The 24236-nt window shown below is 40.5% G+C and overlaps 1 protein-coding gene across 11 annotated transcripts in view; it reads left to right on the top strand.

Moving 5' to 3' along the window:
* LOC121275620 (alpha-1,6-mannosylglycoprotein 6-beta-N-acetylglucosaminyltransferase A-like) overlaps positions 1-23728 on the top strand; it is a 110471-nt gene extending 86743 nt beyond the window's left edge. For 6 of the 11 annotated variants that reach the window (XM_041183095.1, XM_041183102.1, XM_041183094.1 and 3 more), the window contains 5 exons: positions 2017-2163; positions 9528-9644; positions 12307-12381; positions 20443-20600; positions 22492-23728. In XM_041183095.1, the coding sequence (XP_041039029.1) occupies positions 2017-2163; positions 9528-9644; positions 12307-12381; positions 20443-20600; positions 22492-22708 (714 nt within the window). In that variant the 3' untranslated portion in view covers positions 22709-23728. The remainder of the gene's footprint in view (positions 1-2016; positions 2164-9527; positions 9645-12306; positions 12382-20442; positions 20601-22491) is intronic. The other 5 variants (XM_041183104.1, XM_041183101.1, XM_041183100.1 and 2 more) reach the window with 4 other exon arrangements.
* Positions 23729-24236: the final 508 nt, after the last annotated feature.

The raw sequence follows: 24236 nt of genomic DNA, 5'->3' as shown, positions 1-24236 counted from the left end.
TCCACCAAGGGGAAAAATTCCTTCCTGTCTACCCTATCTATGCCAGTCATAATTTTATACACTTCAATCATGTCCCTCTTCAATCTCCTCTCCTCCAGGGAAAATAACCCCAGTCCATCCAATCTCTCCTCATGACTAAAACTCTCCAGCCCAGGCAACATCCTGGTGAATCTCCTCTGCACCCTCTGTAATGCAATCACATCGTTCTTATAACGCGGATTCCAGAACTGCATGCAATACTGTAGCTGTGGCCTAACCAGTGTTTTATACAGTTCCAGCATAACCTCCCTGCTCTTATATTCTATACCTCAGCTAATAAAGGCAAGTATCCCATATGCCTTCTTAACCACCATATATACCTGTCCTGCTACCTTAAGGGACCAGTGGACATGTACACCAAGGTCCCTCTGATTCTCGGTACTTCTCAGGGTCCTACCATTCATCATGTATTCCCGTGCCTTGTTTGTCCTGCCCAAGTGCATCACCTCACACATATCCGGATTAAATTCCGTTTGCCACTGATAAGCCCATCTGACCGGCCCATCTGTATCCTCCTGTAATCTAAGGCTATCCTCCTCACTATTTACAACCCCACCAATTTTTGTGTCATCTGTGAACTTACTGATCAACCCTCCTACATTCAGGTCTAAATCATTTATATATACCACAAACAGTAAAGGACCCAACACCGATCCCTGTGGAACCCCACTGGACACAAGCATCCAGTCACAAAAACACTCCTTGACTATCACCCTCTGTTTCCTGCCACTCAGCCAATTCTGGATCCAATTTGCCAAATTGCCTTGGATCCCATGGGCTCTTACCTTTGTTATCAGTCTCCCAAGTGGGACCTTATCAAAAGCATTGCTGAAGTCCAAGGAGACTACGTCAAATGCATTGCCCTTATCTACACACCTGGTCACCTCTTCGAAAAATTCAATGAAATTGGTCAGACATGACCTCCCCTTAACAAAACCCTGCTGACTGTCCTTGATTAATCCCTGCCCTCCAATATATTTTCAATAATTGAGAATTTTGCCAATAATCTCTGTGAATGTGATCTTAAAGATTATCATGCTATTTTTAAAAGAAGAACACCTCCTTTAAAAAAAACTTGTTTGCTTCAAAACACGCTTAAACTATGCGAGTTAGCTCAAGGTTCAGCAATGTAGATTGTATCAATGTCACAAGTGTAGAGCTTATTTGTTTACAAACATGGGGGTTAAGTCATGTAATTGTTATTTTTATGCAACAAGTAAGCATTGCCAAACACTTTTTCCTGAACATGGTTCACCTTCATTTTTATCAGGGCCTGGTTTCATCTCCACAGTGATCATTGCTGCCTCGGAGGAGGGGGAAGCTCACGACCCTAACTGCTTGTCCCAGGTTGCAATCCACAGATTGGGGACCCTGATTTACTGGCTGAATTAACTGAGGATTGACTTATGAAATTGTTCATTGCAGGGACAGAATATTTGCCCCTCCAAATTTATGCATGTTTGAAGACTGATGTATATTTGATAATATTCTGGAGAATTAAAATGCTAATAATTGTAGAAACTCTGCATTCATCCTCTACACCAGGGGACAGTCTGATCCATGTTGTACAAAGTAACAATTTATAGCTATAGTTGTTTTCTTGATGTTTTGTCAATTCCCTAATGGTGATCAAACTCTCATTGGTTGCTATTGGGATATTATGTTGTGGGCTCCATTGATAGCTATTGTACAACAGATACAATTGCTTTTCAGTGAGGCTTGGAGAAAGCAGAAACGAGTTCCACCGCAAATTCCCCCTTCTTCCCCACTGCACTTATACACACCACCACCAACAACACCACCCCCTGCCCCACACCACCATCCACGTGTTGTGCTCATTCCATGCCCTAAAGAGAGCAAACTTTCTACTGAAGAATATCCATCAATGCATCTTAATGGGAAAAACTGTATGAATTGTTGTGTGATGAAAGTGATGAGTGAAGTATTAATTTGTAAAATACTTGTTTCATACTTTAGGTTTTTGTGGGACTAGGATTCCCTTATGAAGGCCCTGCACCTCTAGAAGCAATAGCAAATGGCTGCATATTTCTGAATCCAAATTTTAACCCTCCAAAGAGCAGGAAAAACACTAATTTCTTTCAAGGGAAACCAACTTTCAGAGAGGTGTTGTATACAAAATATTCATCATTCAGTTTGAATTATAGAATTTTATTTTATAAAGCTTAAATTACAATTATAAAATGTTAATTGTACTGCTATATGAAAATGTGTTTCAATGATTGCTTTCCTACAGAGATGACGGGACACTGACTAATATAATTTCCAAAGGTGTTGCTCAGGGGGTGGTCAATACAATTTGATTTCTTTAGGACAAACTAGGTTGTGAATGGGATTAATGGAACTAATGTGCAAGATTGGGGAGGGAAGAGGAGTAGGTGATAGGAAGAAGACAGTCAGAGGGGAAGGGAATGTTGAGGAAGGGGAGTTCTGGTCAGAGGAAAATTGAGAGGTTGAACATTGGAGGAAGTGAAATACAACCAAATAAGGAGGAGTGGTTGTGGATGAGAAATTAAAGAGGTGTGGAAGGTTGCTGGGGCCATAATCTTGTTTAGTTGGCCTGAAAGGAGTTTGCAATTTTGCTTAGCAAAGTTGAGATTTTGAGCTGAAATATTGTGCATTCAAGATGAGGTTTTGGTGGAAATCTTGCTCGTTGTATGGTCAATTAGTCATGTAAAGTTCTGTCTTTAGCACCACCTATAAGTGCAATGCCATTAGGAAATAAGTCCTTTGAAGATTTTTAAAAATTTATTTTATATGTATTACTGAGTGCGTCTTTATCAGTTCTTCTTTTATAAATGAAATTAGTGTTATTGATCCTCATTTCAAAAAGTGTCTTAGCAAAGCTACTCAGCCTATTAGCACGAGGATTCTCAAAATGTCAGTTAGGAAAAAGTGTTTTGGCTTCAACTATATGTGTCAATTTGACTGTACAGTTTTGGGCTCAGTAAATCCTCAACCATCTGCTGATTCAAAGGGTTAAACAAAAATATTTTAATAATTGCTCTGATGAATCACTTGAATCATTTCTTGTTATCCCTCCTTCAAATTTTAGCTGCTCCACCATTTTCTTCGCATTGTAAAGGTAATTTATCCTAGAAACACGTTGAGGATTAAATGGAAGAGTAAAACCAATATGAATGAAAATATGTCATTGAAGGTTTTAAAGGCTAAGGATGGGGTGTATAAATGTACAGGAACAAAGAGCATATGAAAAAGATATAAAACAAAAAGAGGCAGGCCAAGAAATTGATGAACTTTTAAAGAGCAACTTTATAAATATATAACAAGGTATTTAAGTACATTAGGGGAAAGAGATGAGTAGTCATAGGACGCTTTAACAGTGGGAAAGTGATATCCGAAGACAGGAACTGGTAGAATTATTAAATCATTATTTTGTAACTGTTCTTACCACTGAAAAAGGGGGATTTTGATGCTTTACTTAAGCGAGAATATAAAGGAGATCACTTGGAAGAATACAGCTCTGTTCGGGAGATCCAACAATGGTTCAGAAGGGACAGGCCAAGTTCAACCAATTGACTGCAATTCATTGAGGTTACAGAACTGATGGGTATGGGTAAGGCAATGGGTGTTTCCTGCTTAGAATTCAGGAAGACATTTGACATGTTATTGAAATTTATCAACTTATTTTCTACCCATTACCTACACGCCTTGCATGTACCATCAGTTTGATTGAGCATATCCCTCCCTGACGTATTAACAGTGATCACTTGAAGGGTATGTATTTGATTGTTTCCTCATAGGGTTTTGCTTGACTGACTGGCCCACCTAAAATAAACATTCATAATATATGGATCTTCCTTACTCTCATTTCACTCTCATTTCTGCATTGTACCTGGACAAATAGCTTTGGGCTATTAGTAAATTAATAGACAGACGGTTCCATATCATTCACAAGGATTGTAAAAAGCAGGAATCCCAGAACCCTGTGAAATTCCACTGGTAACTTTTTTTCCCTGGAAGAGAATTTCCCATTTATCACCACATCTTCTGTTGCCAGTTTATCTGAATAATTTGTAACTACTCCATGAGCATTTAGCTATTATACTAATAACTGAATGTTCTCCTAAATTTTTTTATTCAAAGAAAAGAATATTAGTTGGTCAAAACCTGAGACAAGCTTGATCACTTATGTTTCCTCTGCACCAACATAAAGTATATTGAAACATATAACTGTGAGGTAACAGAATTTGATTTATTTTATATTTCAGGCTTGTATCTCAGTTCCTTTATCTGGGTATTTGTAAAACAATTTAAACTTGATAGCCAAACATAAGCTCTGCAGATGGAACAGAAAATAGGAACATGGTACCATGGTAACAGAAATAGTCCATTTATCCCCTCAAGCCTGTTCCAACACAGTTGATCTGTATCTTAACTCCATTCACCTACCTTTAATATCAACATCTAACAAAAATCTATCAATATCAGTTTGAAATGTTCAGTTATCCTAGGCTCAACAGCTTTTTGGGGGAGAGTGTTCCTGGTGTCTATTATGTGAAGAAGTGTTTTCTGATATTACTGAGTCTCCTAAATTTATGCCCCACGTTTTGGATTCCTTTGCTAGAAGAAATAAGTTTTTTTTCTACCCATCCTATAAATTCCTTTAATCATCTTGAACACTTCAATTAAATTACACAACAATATTCTATAGTCATCGGAATTTATGTTTGACTTGCAACCTGTGTTCACAATTTAACACTTTTAGCCCCAGTAGAATTCTGGTGAATCTCCAAGGCAATATGCCCTTTGAGATGTGGTGTTCAGAATCTGACACACAATTTTAGAAGTGGTTTATACAACTTTAGCATAATTCCCAATCTTTTGTATTCCAGTCTCCTTGAGATAAAGGCTAGTATTAGTCTTTTTCAATATTTTTGGTTGCTGTCCATTAGTTTTTTGTGATTTCTCATTATAAACCTCTAAATTTCTCTACTCCTCTACAGCTCCTTGCTTCTCACCATTTAATAAGTGCTCTGATCTATCATTGTTAAGTCTAATATGGATAACCTCACACTTTCCAACTTTGAACTCTGCCTGCCACAGTTTTGTCCACTCACTTAAGCTATCAGTGTCCCTTTGCAACTTTTGTTGCAAATGAAACATCCTCCCCTGACCTTGCAAATATGGAGCCCGCATTAATGCTAAGAGTCGTCTACTTTTCTTGCTGAAGAACCGAGTTTACTAGTAGTTATGTTTAGAAGAGAGAAGTGACTCGATAAAGGCCTTTGAGAATATTAAAGGTTTGATAGGATAGATATAGAGCAGATGTTCCCACTTGTAAGGGAGACCAAAACTAAAAGCCATAAATACAAGATGATCACTAATAAATTGAATTGGCAATTCAGGAGAACTGCTTTACCCAGAGTGTGGTTGGAATGTCAAACTTGCTGTCACAAGGAGTAGTTTGAGCAAATAATAGATGCATGAAAGGCGAAGCTTAGTAAGTAGATGAGGGAGAAAGGAATAGAGATTTACGCTGATAGGGTTGGATGAAGAGGGATGGGAGGAGTTTTATGTATAGCTTACACAGCAACATGGATTGGATTGGGCTGAATGACCTGCTTCTCTGATGTAAATACTGTCAAGCTTTTTGAAACTTCAGATGGACTGAATTATTTTCACTCACTTTGTTACCCCTCAAAGAATCCATATAGATTTATAAAGCATGATCTGTGAGTTGTAAAAGCATACTAAATTTTCATTAATTCTCAGGGTATGAATATCGCTGGCAAGGGCAACATTTATTAACCATCCCTTGTTGCTCTGAAAAGGTAATGGTGATCCTTCTGTTATTTAATACAACTGAGTAGCTTAACTAGGCCACTTCTGAGACACTTAAGAGCCAACCACATTGGTAGACATTGAATGCTGCTGCAAGGGCTCTATTGGGTCCTATTAAGATCTGCGAGGAAGTCCCAGTGCTGCCTGGGCCTTAAATGCAGCAGAAATATTAAAGGGGTGAGTTAAAAAGAAACCTGATGGAACAAGCTTTCTGTACTGCCAGCTTCTGGTGAATTGTATTATATTTTAATTTAATTTATAATATATACTACTAAACACAGCCTCATTCCCTAAATTTAAAGAGTAAGCAGCATCTGCAATAAGAACAGAAGCAACAAAAACATTTTATTTAATTCAAAAGGCCAAAAACAAAGATCTTTCTTAACAATACTAACCTGGCCCTTAAGACATTGGCACTGGAAGTAATAACATGTCTTTTAGGGACTAGTTTGCCCCTGCACAGTACATGGCAACTGAACAAGAAATCTGAAGACCCAGATCTCTATCACTCATAACATATACCTTACATTGCTGTGCCATATGAAAAGCCATTACAAGAAATTCTGCTAAAATGCTATTGAGGTGCAAAGACAGAGACAGGATGGGGGCAGGATTATTGCCCTCCCTCAAAAAATTGCACCTATGTAGGAAAGGTTCAGTTCAAATCTTTCTGCTTTGTCGATTTTTTCAATGATCTAATACAATAAAGATGATAGAATATCAGTGTGCTGGAGAGAAACCAGTCTTAATATTAGGAAGGCTGGTACAACTGAAGCCATTTTCCATTTTTTTTAAAGAGCTTATTTTTGCCTTTGGTGAAAAAAATCAAAAAATTTTGAAAAATGCAAATCAATCATAGACCAAATTCTGCCTCTGAAAGATAGGCTCTTGTTTTATATATCTAAATGCATGGTTAGTTTTGGTGCAGGAATGAAAAGCCAATCTTGGTAGAAACATGATGACAGTGTAAATAATTCAACAGCCTGATTCATTAATACTTTCACTTTTGTACTAAGTTTTAGGAATAAAATTGGAGTTGTACCATCTGGTTGCTGATAATTAGCAACTATTTCTTATCAACTGGCAAAAATTGTAAATTGTTACCTTAGATGTCTTATAAATTTCCTCATATACACTACCTTGCTCCTCAGACTAACAGGAACTCTCTAAACTCCACCATGTTCCTAAGAGTTGAATGTGATTCCAGTGGTCCCCATCCTGAAAAAATGAACATAAGAAATAGGAACAGGAGTAGACCATTCGGCCCCTTGAACCTGCTCTGCTATTCAATAAGATCATGGCTCATCTTCTTGTGTTTTGATTTCCACATTGCCATCTACCCTCGATAACTTTTTATTCCCTTGCCTAACAACAATCTATCCACCTTTGCCTTAAAAATATTCAATGACCTCCTTCCACCACCTTTTGAAGCAGAGAGTTCCAAAGTCGTACAACCCTCTGAGAGAAAGAAATTCTCCTCAGCTTTGTCCTAAAAGGACGACTCCTAATTTTAAAACAATGCCCCCTAGTTCTGGACTCACCCACAAGAGGAAACATCGTTTCGATGTCCACCTTGTTGAGACCATTCAGGATCTTGTATACTTCAATCAAGTCACCCCTCACTCTTCTAAACTCCAGTGGAAACAAGCCCAGTCTGTCCAATCTTTCCCCATAAGACAACCCACTCATTCCAGGTATCAATCTAGTAAACCTCCTTTGAACCACCTCCAATGGCCATGAAATTGAGCTCCAAAGCCTCAAAGGCTGACCATGCTGCCAGCCAGTTCCAGCATGGCCCGCATGGTGACTCATGCTGGAAAGGGCACTAGTGACACCAGAAGTGTCAAAAGAGATGCTACATGATGTCAGACAGACGTTCCTAATGCTTGTTTAATAAATTTGGTCTGCACATGTGCACAGAACGCCAATACTAATCACTCACAGCTGAACAATACTAGCCTTTAAGTGTGCAAGACCAGTATCTGAGCTGGGGACGACAGATGAAGTGATGGTGGTAGTTCATCATTGGTATGCGGCTGCTGTCTCTTTTTCTCATGGATCTGCTATCACTGATAGCATAAAATCAAAAGGGGAGGGTTGGGCTTGGTGGGTGATGTGGATTGCTGGTGTAAAGCAAGAGATCTATGGTAACACCACCTGCAGCTTGCACTGCATGCCATTTAGCAGGATGAGGAGGTGGTGGGACTTGAGAAAGCAATAACATACTTGTCAGCTTCAGTTGTCTCAGCAATGCCTGCTGCAATGGGTGTTGTCACAGCCAACTCCATAATGTGACAACACATCAGGCTCAATGAATGAAGGCATGCCTGGCCCCTTCTGTGCCCCTGTATATTGTGTCACCTTGTCCTGCAGGAGAGAGGGAAGAATACCACTAAGTCTGTTACATTTGACGAGGAAGAAAAAACACACATCTGGATTCATCCAAGGCATCACTTGACTGAAAATCAGACAAAATGTTCAAGTTGAATAAATAGAATTGTTTTCTAAAAATTGCTTGGCACATGTTTTTGAGTGATGTGCCTGCCGTAGCTGAATAGTTGGAGGTATGTGGAGACATCAAGAGGTGGATGTGAGCCTGGGATCAGTGGAGGGTGTGTGAGGATGAGGTGGAGTATCTGAATGTTAGGCATGAATCACGACTGCTAGGGACTGCTGATGTGTGATGGTGTAGTGCATTGAGCAGCCTATGAGGTTGGTGGTGTGGTGGCTAGAAGATGGTCATGTGGAGTTGCAAACACTGACAACCCACGTGAGGTCATTAAACATCTTCTGGTACTGCAGCCACGTCTTTGGGGCCAGACTCGGAGAATTGATCTCCCTGGCGACCTTCAGGAGGATGTTCCTTGAGGGCCTGCTTTGTCCTTACACCCCAATCCCCAGCCCCAGTGGAAACATGCTTTCTCTCTCTTTCTACCTGTCCACTTCCATGACTAAAACTCTGCAGTGCTGGATTTGTGAACTCTGGAGTCCTCTCTGCCCAATTTCTTTTGTTTGCAATTGCAGCACTGTAAGTCAGATGCAGCCTCTTATGGTTCGCTGCAGCTTCCCCCAGCTGGTGTGTGCAGCCAGCCAGCATCTGCAGGCAGAAAACATTTAAATGATGAGGCAGGTCACAAATCATGATCCCTGTGTCCAAAAATGTGTGTCAAACAATTTTTAGACAATTCTGTTTATTCAACTTGAACATTATATCTGATTGTCAGTTAAGTGAAGTCTAGGATCCAGATGGTTACTTCTTCCTCTTGTCAAATCACTCAGATGAGGATTTTCTTGAGAACTAAGCAAATGGAGTGGGAGGACTCAGCATTGTTCCAATAATTTTTCAATTACTCTTCCTGAATATACATTTTGCTGAGATTTCAAATGTCTTTACAAATTGGTATTAATGTCCCAGTCTTTTCTAAAATTGTCCATTGTGAAAATCAGTTAAAATAAAACGACTTCATTTGGAGTTCCAAAGTTATATTGGAGTCAAAACGTTAACACTGTTTCTCCCTCCACAGATGGTGCCAGACTTGCTGAGTTTTTCCAACACTTTGTTTTTATTTTGAATCTCCAGCATCCACAGTATTTTGCTTTTATTGTAACTTCATTTGTAGATCAGATTCCTGTACTAAAAACTCAACCTTCATTTCCACTAATAGCTTTCATCTCAGCATCCTTATGCAGAGGTTTATATTGGGAAGCCCCATGTTTGGACTGTTGACATTGACAATCCTAGTGATGTAAAAGAAGCAATGAATCAAATAATGGAACTGAAAGTAAGTGGAAAAACACACTGCAAGTATTAATCATGTTGCACAATTGCACTTTATTGTACTGTGAATAAAGAGGAAGATAGTAACAGATCTCAGGAGAATATAGACAGTGGTGAAATGGGCAGACATGTGGCAGGTGCAATTTAATGCATAGAAGTGTGAAATTATGTGTTTTGGTAGGAAGAATGAGGTGGGGCTAAATAAACTAAATGGTACAATGTTAAAGGGGATGCAGGAACAAAGACCTTGGAGTGGACATAGACAACTTTGGAGGTGGCAGAACAAATTGATCAAAGGCTTTTAAAGTAGATAGGACCCTTGACTTTATAAAATTAGGCAAAAACAAGGAGATTATGCTAGGCCTTTATAAATTACTGGGGTTAGGCTCCAGCTGGAATATTTTGGGCTCCAAATTTTAGGAAGGATGTCAAGGCCTTAGAGAGGGTGCAGAGGAGATTTACTGGATTGGTGCCAAGGATGTGGGGCTTGAGTTACACAGAGAATCTACAGAAGCTCTGGTTGTTCTCCTTTGAACAGAAATAGTTTTGGGGAGATTTAATAGAGATGTTCAAAATCATGAAGGGTTTTGATGAAATATATATGGAGTAACTGTTTCCAGTGCCAGAGGAGTTGGGTAACCAGAGGACACAGATTTAAGGTAACGTGGAGAAGAACTTGAGTCAAGATCAGGACTTTTTTTTAAAACAGTGATTTGTTATGATACGTAAGGCACTGCCTGAAAGGGTGTTGGAAGCAGATTCAGTGGTAACTTTTGAATGGGAATTGGACTTGATGGGCCGAATGGCCTGCTTCTGTGCAATTATGACTCTATGATTCTAAATGTTGTGTACCATTACATTTAACTAATTACAATTTCTCTAAATCATTAACTCTTTGTAAAGATACATGTTATTGTACTCAATATTTTTCTGAGAAACTCATGGATACAATTAGTGGGCATAAAACTACTAATAAGCAGGATTAACTCTTATTGTTGTTTTGTGGCTCTCTCTAAAGGCAAAATAGGATTTCAGCTTGATCACCTACACAGTTAGGAATATTTTACTTTTTAATATGTCATTCTTGTTGAATACTTGTGCCATTCTTGGTAATCGTGGACAACATTTTAATGATGGTAATGATGTGTGTCTCATGGCTGTACTATACTGTAGTGGACCCATTCTGCCTTTGTTGTAATAGTAAGCTGTGCGTACCTTACATTGTAATAAAAACAAAATGCACTCAGGAGGTTGGAGAGCAAAACTGAGTTAATGTGGCAGTTTGATTATCTTTCATTAGAACAAAAATGTTAGAGATTATGTTTTGCAAGTATAGAGCCAGGGAAAATCCAAGGAGAAGGAAAATATAGATGAAGATCTGTTTTAGTGTAGAGGACAGGAGTAATGAAATTACAAAAGTGATGATAGTGCAAAATAAAAGGAAGTGGTATGAGATAGAAAGAAAAGATGGGTCTAAAGGAGGTCTAACTGGTTAAAGTAGAATAGCAGAGGGAGAGGCAAGCATGGAAAATCGGGCAAAAAGGAGAAAGCTCCTGGGAGTGTAGTGGAGGAGGTGAGTAGAACTCAGAGGTGTGAATCACCTCACAGCCCATGTACTGATAGGGAGTCCCCAAACCACAACTCCGCCAGTTGTTCTGGTGCAGCCATCAGCGACTGCAGTCCAAGAAAATGGGAGCCATGTTGAAGATATATCGAGAAACACTGAATGTCACGAAGATAACCGAAACACAAAGGGCGAAACTTAAATTGGAATTCATGTGAAAAGGCAGATGGGACTTCATTTTAACCATAATGCAAAGGATGACACCTCAGTGCAGCACACCCTGACTAGGGTGTCTTGAAGTTTTAGCACTGTAAGCATTAATGAATTCTGGATGTAATAGAAACCTTGTTTCCTGAGCTGTGGCTCGGTGGTAATACTCTTACCTCTGAGTGAGAAGGTTGTGGGTTCAAGTCCCACTCCAAAGACTTGAGCATAAAGTCTAGGCAGACACTCCAGTGTGATTTTGAGAAACCGCTGCACTGGCTGAGATGCTGTCTTTCAGATGAGCTGCTGAACTGAGGCCCCATCTGCTCTTTTTAACAATGGAAAAGAATCTTTGGCACTTATTCGAAAAACTGCAGGGGAGTTCTCCCTGGTGCCATGGCCAATGTTTATCCATCAACTAACAACACTAAAGCAGATTACCAGGACACAATCACATTGAAAACAAAAACAGAATTACCTGGAAAAACTCAGCAGGTCTGGCAGCATCGGCGGAGAAGAAAAGAGTTAACGTTTCGAGTCTGAATGACCCTTCAGTTGAAGGGTCATTCAGACTCGAAACGTTAACTCTTTTCTTCTCCGCCGATGCTGCCAGACCTGCTGAGTTTTTCCAGGTAATTCTGTTTTTGTTTTGGATTTCCAGCATCCGCAGTTTTTTTGTTTTTATCACAATCACATTGAGCCTGCTATGTGCAAATTGGCTACCTCATTACCCTACATTAAAACAGTGATCACATTTCAAAAAGTACTTCTTTGACTGTACTGTGCTTTGAGATGCCCTGAAGTCATGACAATGTTCAATAAATGCAAATTCTTCCTTCTTTATCAAAACATAATCAAGATTGTCTGTTTATAATAAATTAGTATATTTTTTGAACAGGTTGACCCATATTTACCATATGAATTCACAAGTGAAGGAATGCTGGAAAGATTAAATGTTTTCATTGAAAAACAAGTAAGTTTATTACTTAACTTCAGAATATTGTCAGTAAAAATTATTGCATTTTTAATTCACCTGGGTATATAAAAGAACTTTCAAAAACTCCAATGATTTGGTGAATGTATCCAGTCTGTAGGTGAGTCACACAGACCAGCAGGTTTCGTGTTTGCTTCCCAATTATTACTGAGTTAGATGATCTCAGTTGATTATTAGCTTTAACGCTGGCTTAAGTTGAGGAAAATTAGTCACAACCTAGTGAGCCTTACTGGAACAATGCGCACATGCTGCATTCAGGGTTGGCTCAGCTGTGGTGTCCCCATGATGGTTGAGCTTCCTGATATGGATTGTTAAACTTTACATGTGACTGGTGGCCATTTGGGTGAGGTACCAGAAAGTGTCTGGTGCTGTGGCAACATTCATTGTTTAAAACACTACTGTCCGCAACTGGATATGGCTGGACTGTAAAACTTTGATCTGATGCCTTTGTTGTGGGATCTCTTGCTCTGTCTGTAGCATGCTGTTTCCACTGTTAACATGCATGTAATCCTGTGTTAAAGTTTCTGCAGATTGACACCTCATGGTGAATGGATGACAACTCAAATGGAATAAAATAACAATATCATTGCATTGGAATCAGATTTGATTGGGCCCACAATTTGTTCAATGTTCTGCATTTTCAGTTACTGGACTTTACAAGTTTGGCTTTCTCTGCCAGTTCAAAAGTGCAGGCAATGCTCATTCTCTTCCTTGTCAGCCTCATGATGGGGCTGTTTGTTCTTTTCATTGGCCATGATTTTGTGTTGTTTCCTCTCTTCCTGTAATTTGCATTCTTCTCCTTCCCATCTGCAATGGTTTTATTGTCATTTTTCTTCAAATTATGTTGCCACAAGTTTTAATTGAAATTCATGCTCTTTTAATTGAAACTTTTTCCCCCACTATCAATTTGGATGCTGTTCCACCTAACTCATGTTTAACTTATTTTGAATTATAAAATTTTACAGTATAGAATGAGTCCAATTGGCTCATCATTTATTTCTGATCAAAAGAGAGCTATTCAGCTAATCCCATTAACCAACACTTAGTATGTAGCCTTGCAGGTTATAGCACTTCAAGTGTGTATTCAAGTACTTCTCAAATGCAGTGAGGCTTTCTGCCTTTGATACCCTTTTAAGCAATGAGTTCCAGATCCCCATTCACCCTCTGGATGAAAAGAATTCTCAACTCCCCCTAATCTTTCTACCGGTTACTTCACATTGATACCTCCTGGTTATTGCTTTCTCGACTAAGGGAAATATGTCCTTCTTATCTACTCTATATAGGCACCTCATAATTGTATGCACCCAAATTAAATCTCCTTCAGCCTCCACCGTTCCAGGGAGAACAACCCCAGCCTATTCAATGTTCCCTTGTGGCTCAAATTCTCCTTTCCTAGTAACATCCTCATAAGTCTGCTGCACACCCTCTGTAGTGCGATCACATCCTTCTTGCAATGTGATGTATGCAGTAACCTAGCTGAGGCCTAACTAGTAACAGATACAATTCTAGCATAACCTACCAGCTCTTATATTCTATGCCTCAGCTATTGAAAGAAAATATCCTGTATGCCTTTTTAATGACCTTATCTACCCATCCTGCTACCTTTAGGGATCATGGACATGCACTCCAAGCTCCCTCTGTTCCTCTATACTTCTCAGAAACCTACCTTTTATTATATATTCCTTTGCCTTGTTAGCCTTTCCCAAATGCACTACCTCACACTTCTCCAGATTAAACTCCATTTTGATCAGAAAGACATGATGAGCCGATTGGCCTCTTTTTATGCTGTAAATTTCTCCAATTCAAAATCAGTTAAACATGAGTTAGGGGGATTAGCATCCAAATGGATAGTGAGGGAAAGTTTCCATTAAATGAGCATGAATTTCAATTAAACCCTGCAGTAACATAGCTGGAAGAAATATGACAACAAAACCAATGCAAATGGGAAGGAGAAGAATGCAAATTACAGGAAGAAAGGAAACAACACAAAATCATGGCCAATGAAAAGAATGAGCAGCCCCAGCATGAGGCTGACAAGGAAGAGAATGAGCGTTACCTGTACTTTTGAACTGGCAAAGAAAGCTGAATTTGTATAGACTCCAGTAACTGAAGATGCAAAATGTTGAACAAGCTGTGGGCCCAATCAAATCTGATTCCAATTCTGAACCATTGTTCCACCCACTTGACTAGTCCATTGATATCTTCAAAAGAAAAGGGATCCAGTATCGATCCCTGTGGAACCCGGCTACATACAACCTTCCAGTCACAAAAACACCCATCCTTTGATTCTTGCCGCTGAGTGACTTTTGGATCCAACATTTCCCTTGGATTCCACGGAATTTGACTTTTCTGACCAGTCTGCCAAATAGGGCCGTGTTAAAAGCCACGTAGGCTACTTCCAACTTGCTACTCTCATCAACCCTCCTAGTTAACTCATTCAAAACTCAATCAAGTTAATCAGACATGATCTCTTAACAAAACTATGCTGACTATGATTAATCCATACCTTTCTCAATGACAATTTATACTGACCCTGCGAAATTTTTCCAATAATTTGCCCACCTAGATTAGGCTCTTTTTTTATTATTATTCGTTCATGGGATGTGGGTGTCACTGGCTAGGCCAGCATTTATTGCCCATCTCTAATTGCCCTTGTTCCAGCCCTTTTTCTTTGTGGTAACATAATTGTTCTGGACTCTCACTATCCCCTCTTTGAATGCTTCTCACCGCATTGACACTGACTTGCCTTCAAGTAGCTGCTTCCAGTCCATTTTTGCCAAATAGTAAAATTGGTCTTTCCTCATTTGAGAATTTTGCTCCTTATCTATCTTAGTCCTTTAACATTCCTACGCTAAAACTAACTGAATTATGATCACTATCACAAAAATGCTCTCTTGCCGGTGCCCCTTCCACCTGTCCAGCTTCGTTCTCTAAAACTAAGTCCAGAACTGCCCTTTCTCTTATTAAGTTTGCTACTTACTGGCTAAGTGAGTTATCCTGAATGCATTTTGAGAATTCTGCACCCTCTATTCCTTTTACACTGATTCTATTCCAGTTAATATTAGGGTGGTTGAAATCCACTACTATTACTGCCCTAGTGTTTTTGCACTTCTCAGAAATTTGTTCTGATATTTGCTCTTCGATTTACCTCTGATTGTTTGGGGTCCCATGGTACACGCCCAGCAGTGTGATTGACCCTTCTTTGTTCTTTGGTTCAATCCATATGGTCTCATTTGATGATCCTTCCTCCCCAGAACTGTCTGAATGCCCCTGAAATCTAAAGCCCTCCCTCCTGCACCATCCTTCCAGCCACTCATTCATATGCACTATCCTATCTCTGTACTCACTGCATGTGGCAAAGGGAGTGATCCAGAGGTTACTACATTTGAGGCCCTGCTTACTAATTTCTTTCCTGGCTCCCTAAATCTGTCTGAAGGACCTCATCCCTCTTTCTACCTCTGCTACTGGTACAAATATGAACCACGACCCCTAGTGGTTCATCCTCCCCTTCAGAATGTTCTGAAGTCACTTAAAGGCATCCTTCACCCTAGTACCAGGGAGGCAACATGCCATTCTAAAGTCACATCTGCAGCCGCAGAAACTGCTCTCTGTTCTGCAAACAATTGAATCCTCAATCAGTATTGTTTTTTTGATCTTTCTTCTCCCATCCCACTGTATAATTGAACCATCAATGGAGCCCATCAACTTGGCACTGGCTCTACTTCCCGGAGGAGCCATCACCCTTAGCAACTGAATATCAGTTAGAGAGCAAGATGCATTCAGGGGAATCCTGCACTGGTCCATCTAGTCTGGTGGCAGTCACCCATACTCCTTAAAGCTGCAGGGTGACTTCCTCCTAGTGCTATCCATGTAGCTTTCAGCCTCGCAGATGCACTGCAATGATGACAGCTGCTGCTCAAGCTCCAAAAATCGGAGCTCGGGCTCTGGCAGCTAATGACACTTCCTGCATATGTGGTTGTTCAAGACATGAAAAGCGTCCTAGAATTCCCGCATGGCACAGAATGTGCATTGGATGGGACTAAGTAGCCCTGCCATACCTCTATTTATTAGACTGCTATCTACACTTAACAGAAATAAAACTGACTTGTCCTGATCTGGACACAAAAAGAAACATTCGCCTCTCACCAGCTACTCACCGACTGATCAACTCCTTCCCTTGTGCCGACATCACTTCAGGTGTTTTTATTACCTCTCTCCCTGATGCTTAAGCTCCCTTACCTCTTACACTCCAGTTGAGACCTACTCTCAGGGACCCACTACCTAGAATTCTTCTGCAATGTGTTGCTCCACCCCTGAGTTCTCTCAGGTCTGTGTTCCCTTATCTTGAGGCACTGCTATTCTTGAAAACTGACCTCTGAAAGACTGTTGGCTTCTCACATTGTTTCCTCTCAGGCTCGTGCTCTCTGCCATCATTATTTTCTGTGACCTCCTTCACTGTTTCCTCTCAGGCTTGCACTCTTCACTCTCATCATCAGGCTAATTTAATACCTCGGGTAACTATTGTCAATTATTACAAGTTTCAGTTCTCATTTCATAGAGATTGGAGAAGTGCATATGAAGGCATTTGCAAAAGGCATGATATCCAGTTAAGATTATAAAGGGTACTATATTGTTACAACATCGCCCCCATTCCATTGCCTCAAGTGCTATTGCATTTTTTATATTCATTCATGGGATTTGGGCTTCGCTGACTGGGCCAGCATTTATTGCCCATCCATAGTTGTCTTTGAGAAGGTGATGGTGAGCTGCCGCCTTGAACTGCTGCAGTTCATGTGGTGTAGGTAAACCCACAGTGCTGTTAGGAAGGAAGTTCCAGGATTCTGACCCAACGACAGTGAAGGAACGGCGATATATTTCCAAGTCAGGATGGTACGTAACTTGGAGGGGAACTTCCAGGTGGTGGTGCTCCCATCTATCTGCTGCCCTTGTCCTTCTATATGGTAGTGGGTGTTGGTTTGGAAGGTGCTGTTGAAGGAGCCTTGGTGAATTCCAGCATTGCATCTTGTAGATGGTACACACTTCTGCTACTGTGTGTCGGTAGTGGAGGGAGTGAATGTTTATGGATGTGGTGCCAATCAAGCGGAATGCTATGTCCTGGATGGTGTCAAGCTTCTTGAGTGTTGTGGGAGCTGCAGTCATCCAGGCAGATGGGGAGTATTCCATCACTCTCCTGACTTGTGCTTTGTAGATGATGGACAGGCTTTAGAGGGTCAGGAGGTGAGTTACTTGTTGCACAATTCCTAGCCTCTGACCTGCACTTGTAGCCACAGTATTGATATGGCTAGTCCAGTTCATTTTCTGGTAAATGGTAACCCTTAGGATGTTGATAGCAAGGGATTCAGTGATGGTAATGCCATTGAACATCAAGGGGCGATGGTTTGATTCTCTCTTGTTGGAGATGGTCATTGCCTGACACTTGTGTGGCATGAATGTTACTTGCCACTTGTGAGCCCAAGCCTGGAAATTGTCCAGGTCTTGCTGCATTTGGACATGGACTGCTCCAGTATCTGAGGAGTTGTGAATGGTGCTGAATATTGTGTAATCATCAGCGAACATCCCAACTTCTGATCTTATGATGGAAGGAAGGTCATTGATGAAACAGCTGAAGATGGCTGAGCTGAGACACTACCCTGAGGAACTCCTGCAGTGATGTCCTGGAGTTGAGATGACTGACCTCCAACAACCACAACCATCTTCCTTTGTGCCAGGTATCACTCCAACCAGTGGAGAATTTTCCCATTGATTCCAGTTTTGCTAGGGCTCCTTGATGCCACACTTGGTCAAATGCTGCCTTGATGTTAAGGGCAGTCACTCTCACCTCACATCGGGAGTTCAGCTTTTGTCCATTTTTGAACCAAGGCTGAAATGAGGTCAGGAGCTAAGTGGCCCTGGTGGGACCCAAACTGGGCATCAATGAGCAGGTTATTGCTAAGCAACTGCTGCTTGATAGCACTGTTGATGACACGTTCCATTACTTTACTGATGATGGAAAGTAGACTGATGGGGCAGTAATTGGCCAGGTTGGATTGTCCTGCTTTTTGTGTACAGGAGATACTTGGGCAACTTTCCACATTGCCAGGTTAATGCAGTGTTGTAGCTCTACTGGAACAGTTTGGCTAGGGGTATGTTCTGGACCACACGTCCTCAGTCCTATTGCCGGAATATTGTCAGGGCCCATAGCCTTTGCAATATCCAGTGCCTTCAGCCGTTTCTTGATATCACATGGAGTGAATTGAATTGGCTAAAGACTGACATCTGTGACGCTGGGGACCTCCGGAGGAAGCCAAGGTGGATCATCCACTCCGGCACTTCTGGCTTAAGATTCTAGCAAATGCTTCAGCCTTATCTTTTGCACTGATGTGCTGGGCTCTTCAATCATTGATGATAGGGATATTTGTGGATCCTCCTTCTCCAGTGAGTTGTTTAATTGTCCACCACCATTCACGACTGGATGTGGCAGGACTGAAAAGCTTAGATCTGATCTCTTGGTTTTGGGATTGCTTAGCTCTATCATTTGCAGCTTATGCTGTTTGGCATGCAAGTAGTCCTGTGTTATAACTTCACCAGGTGGACACCTCATTTTTAGGTATGCCCAGTGCTGCTCCTGGCATGCCCTCCTGCACTCTTCATTGAACCAGGGTTGATCCCTGGCTTGATGGTAATGATGGTAATGAAAGAGTGAGGGGATATGCTAGGCCATGAGGTTACAGATTGAGTTTGAGTACAATTCTGCTGCTGCCGATGGCCCATAGTGCTTCATAGAAACCCATTCTTGAGTAGCTAGATCTGTTTGAAATCTATCCCATTTAGCATGGTGGTAGTGCCACTCAACACGATGGAGGGTATCCTTAATGTAAAGATGGGACTTTGACTCCACAACGGCTGTGCGGTGATCACTCCTACTGATATTGTCATGGACAGATGCACCTGCAGCAGGCAGGTTGGTGAGAATGAGGACAAATATGTTTTTCCCTCTTGTTGGTCCCCTCACCACCTGCCGCATACTCAGTCTAGCAGCTATGTCATTTAGGACATTTAGCCACTCTTGGTGATGGACATTGAAGTCCCCCACCCAGAGTATATTCTGCGCCCTTGTCGCCCTCAGTACTTCCTCCAAGTGGTGCTCAACATGGAGGAACATTGATTCATCAGCTGAGGGAGGGCAGTAAGTGGTAATCAGGAGGTTTCTTTGCCCTTGTTTAACCTGATGCCATGAGACTTCATGGGGTCTGGAGTCGATATTGAGGACTCCCAGGGCAACTCCCTCCTGACTGTATACCAGGACAGGACCTACCCAGGGATGGCGATGGTGGTGTCTGGGATGTTATCTGTAAGATATGATTCCATGAGAGTGACTATGCTTGACTGGTCTGTGAGACAGCTCTCCCAATTTTGGCACTAGTCCCCAGCTGTTAGTAAGGAGGACTTTGCAGGATCAACATGGCTGAGATTGCCATTGTTGTTTCCGGTGCCTAGGTCGATGCCAGGTGATCTGTCCATTTTCATTCCTTTTTTGTTTGTTACAACTGAGAGGCTTGCTAGGCCATTTCAGAGGGCATTTAAAATTTAAGATAATTTAACCACATTGCTGTGGGTCTGGAGTCACATGTCACAGACCAGGTAAGGATGACAGATTTCCTTCCCTCAAGGGCAGTGGTTCCATGGTCAACATTCCAGATTTTTTAATTGAATTCAAATTCCACCATCCCAACACGGCGGGATTTGAACCCAGGTCCCTAGAGCATTATCCTAGGTCTCTAGATTACTATGCAGCGACAATACCACTGCTCCATCGCCTCCCCTATTGCATATTTGGATATTGGGCAGTATGGGCACATTGCTGAACATAAGATGGTCCAAAGTGCTTTTAAGAATGGGCAGCTCAGCTGTAACCAAAACAATGTCTCAAAATTGTCATATCTCACCTTCAGAGTTCTGATTCTGGATGTTTGCTTTACTGCGCTTGGTGAACGAATGTGCTTGGAATCTGAATTTGTAAATTTAATGGCTTTACTACAGGATTTCTGCCGTCAAAGAGAAATATGGCCACCATTGACTGCACTTACAGTTAAAATGGCCAAACCCTTCCAGTCATGTGTTGAAGTCTGCCAAAGAGAACAACTAATATGTGAACCTTCTTTCTTCTACCATCTCAACAAAGAGGTTGAGCTTCAGAGGTAAGGGTTCTCCTCTAGCTTTAATATTGTCACCACAGCCCCTTTGTCACAGAGGAGCTTTTATGTTCAGATCTTATTTAGAGGACACAAATTGTTGTACAAAACCATATGCTTTTATTGAGTTATCTTATCACAAGTTAAATTCCTCATAAGACAGATAAGTAAATGAATAAGTCTACAATACCATCCTTTGACAAATGAGAGGGTTTTAAGTAACTGGGAAAACCTTTTGTTATGGGCGCTGTTTCGCCAAGATTCTGATGCAGCAGCCACATGAAAAATGTCATAAAGCAATAGCTGTCTGCACTAAGACTGTTATTGAAAATGTACAAACATAGAAATTAGGAGCAGGAGTAGGCCACATTGCCCCTTCAGTCTGCTCTGCCATTCAATAAGATCATGGCTGATCTGACTGTAACCTCAACTCCACATTCCCACCTACCCCCAATGATCTTTCACTCCCTTGCTTATCAAGAATCTATCTAGCTCCACTTAAAAATATTCAAAGACTCCACTTCCACTGCCTTTTGAGGAAGAGAGTTTGAAAAACTCAGTACCCTCTGAGAGAAAAAAAAAATTCATCTCTTCAACTGGCAACTACTGGCATCTGCAGTCAAAAATTCAACTGCGCAGGCCGTAAGCAGTTCATTAATCTCTTGTAATTGTTTCCAATGTTGCTTTGGAGACATTTGAGTTAAAATTCTTGGATACAATAATTTCTGGTTTCACCCACATGAATAATGGTTACAAGCAACCACAAGATCCTCAGACTGCACAGATACTCATTACTTGGACAAGTTGGTCAAGCTGTTGAAGAAACTTCCATCAGCAGCGACATCTGTGGAGTGGTAGCTGGGAGGTACTCACATCAGCTTCAAATATGTGACTTTACATAGCCTTGTGTAAGTTACAGTAGGCATTGCTTCTGGAAGAAACAAGTTCATAGCAACTCCAGTGAAATAGGTGACTGACACCTATGCAGGTACATTTGCATTTGATGCCATGCAGCCTGGTAGATGGCTATGCAGTTATTGATTGATACTCCTCCTCCATCTACTAGCAAGGCAGATTCACAAATAGCATAGAGAGCATTATAAAAGCACCAAATACACTAAATTCCTGCTCGTCAAAACGTAATTAGAATTTCTGTAGATAGGTTTGCAGGATTTTCTGAGAGAAGCTTTATTTAATATTGGGTCTGGTGCTGGGAGTTTGCCAACAGCTGAGGAGAGGGAATAGCGCGCAGCTGCAGGTCTCAAAAACTGCACTCACGAATACTGGAGAACAGAACACTTGCCTCTGTGGCTATAACCTTCCAATTCAGAGGCAGAAATGCTACCATTGAGCCAAGGTTCACTTTTTTTATCTCTATTGAATCAAAACTTTGTTCTTTAACAGAAGTGACTGGACCTTAAGTTTTCTTCTAATTTATGCTCTCATCAACTATCAAAAGAGCTGAATTTGAAAAAGGAAAAAAACAAATGAAATGCCACAACGTAAATAAGTTAGCTATTTAAAAGGGCATTATCAACCAATGTGTTCAGAATCAAAGAAGAAATTAAACAACCAATCAAGATAGCTGTACTTGGTATAAAGCTAACATTTGATCACGATCAGAAGAATGAATAGATTTAAGAGCAGCACACCAATGAATTGTGTTACCATCCAAAAGGAGAAAATTGGTGTGAAAAGGGATGACAAATAGCGTTATTCTCAGCATATAGTTACGTATGAGATAATTACTTGCTGAGCACTTTTTTAAGGAAAATTTGAGAAAACAGTTTTAAATTTATAAGAAAAATGTAATACATTTAAAATGTACCTCTTTAGACACTAGTCTTCTAGCTATATTGACAATAATAACATCACTTTCTTTTACTTTCTTTTGCAGATATGGAATATTCTGCAATTCCTCAAAAACGGAAAGTGATCTGTATCTGCCAGCATTTAACCCTCAAAACCAAATGTGCCTATTTCAGTCAGATTACTTGCTCTTCAGCTGTGCAGGATCACATGAACATTATAATCGAATCTGTCCATGTCGAGATTATATCAAAGGACAGGTTGCTATCTGCCAGGATTGTTTAAAAAGAGAAGCACACAACTAACCTGTCTTGTTTACGGAAACAAAAGAATCTACTGCCTTCAGTTGTAGAACAAGGATGAATTCTAAAGTGTTGCTGCAGCAGCAACAAAAAGATACCAATGATAACAACAGGTAGACCAAAAACAGCATTCCTGAAGCCCTATTTTCGACAAGGTGGTATCATATGTAACTTAGAAACTGCCAAACGAAGCTTGTCTACCACCACCATTAGGCACTTAAAAAATATTATCTGATACTCTGCTTCCATTAAATGTTGGAAACTACAGTTTTATTCAGATCTTTGCAAGTTCTCACGCAACTTAAGGTAGCTTCTTTACTGGCTGATAGCAAATGCAAAGTCTCTCTGAAAGCATATAGTCTGAGCAACAAGACACTGGGTGTGAATAATAACATTACAACGTCTAAAGATCTCAAACAATTTCAAAATTGGAAGTTGAAATCTCGTCTTGGAGGAGCCAGTTGGATCTCTGAACCTGAAGGAAACTCTGAGTTTCTTTATTGGAGTATAACTGCTTCATGGGTGCAATAAGGTATTTCCTTATTAAGGTTCCAAAAGTCGATCTTTGTCAACAATGTTTTTATATGCTAGTTTATTTAAAACTAGATTTTTTTTCCCATTTAGCAATATAGGGGTCATAATTCCAATTATTCATTAAAGATAAAAAGAAGAATAATAAGTTACTGAACCCATATGATGAAGCTGTTGGCAGGTTGGTTAGGAGAGAAATTAGTCAATAATTCAATTGAACGTAAAGGACAAAATTGAACTCTTGGTATATTCAGATATTTTGGTTTTATAGTATGATACATAAATATGGCCAAATGCATAATGGTGCATGCAAAAACTCTGCAGCTCCCTGATAGAATACTATCTACACTCTTCACATTGAAAATAAAACCCTGCAGGCAAAATTGAAGAGTCATTGAGATGTTACGACCCGAAAGGAGGCCATTTGGCCCATCAAATCCATGCAAGCTTTCTGTAGAGCAGTTCAGTGAGTCAATTATGGAAAGCTAGCACAGATTTATAAAAGACAGGTCAAGCTTGACTAATCTAATTGATTTTTTTCATGAAGTAACACAGAAGATTGATGATAGAAATGCAATGGACAATATCTATTTGGATTTTAAGAAAGTGTCTGCCAAAGTACCACATATAGGGCTGGTTAACAAAATTAAGGCAGGGTCAGTCTCCCAATCTAACCCCATAGCCCTGCAAGTTGATTTCCCTCAAGTGCCCATCCAATTTCCTTTTGAAATATTTCATCATCGCAGTTTCCACCACCCTCTCAGACAGTGAGTTCCAGGTCATTACCACTTTCTGCATAAAAGACAATTCTTCACAGCCTCTTGCTCAAAACTTTAAATCTATGCCTCCAAGCCCTTGTGCTAATGGCAACAGATTTTCTTTGTCTACTGTACCTAAATCTGTCATAATCTTGTACTCCTCTATCAAATCTCCTCTCAATATCCTTACTCTAGGAAAACATCCCTGGCTTCTCCAATCTAACCTTGTAGCTAAAATTCCA

This window comes from Carcharodon carcharias, chromosome 3, assembly GCF_017639515.1.
Source record: "Carcharodon carcharias isolate sCarCar2 chromosome 3, sCarCar2.pri, whole genome shotgun sequence".
Taxonomy (NCBI): Eukaryota; Metazoa; Chordata; class Chondrichthyes; order Lamniformes; family Lamnidae; genus Carcharodon; species Carcharodon carcharias.
This window is presented reverse-complemented; position numbering and strand designations above follow the sequence as displayed.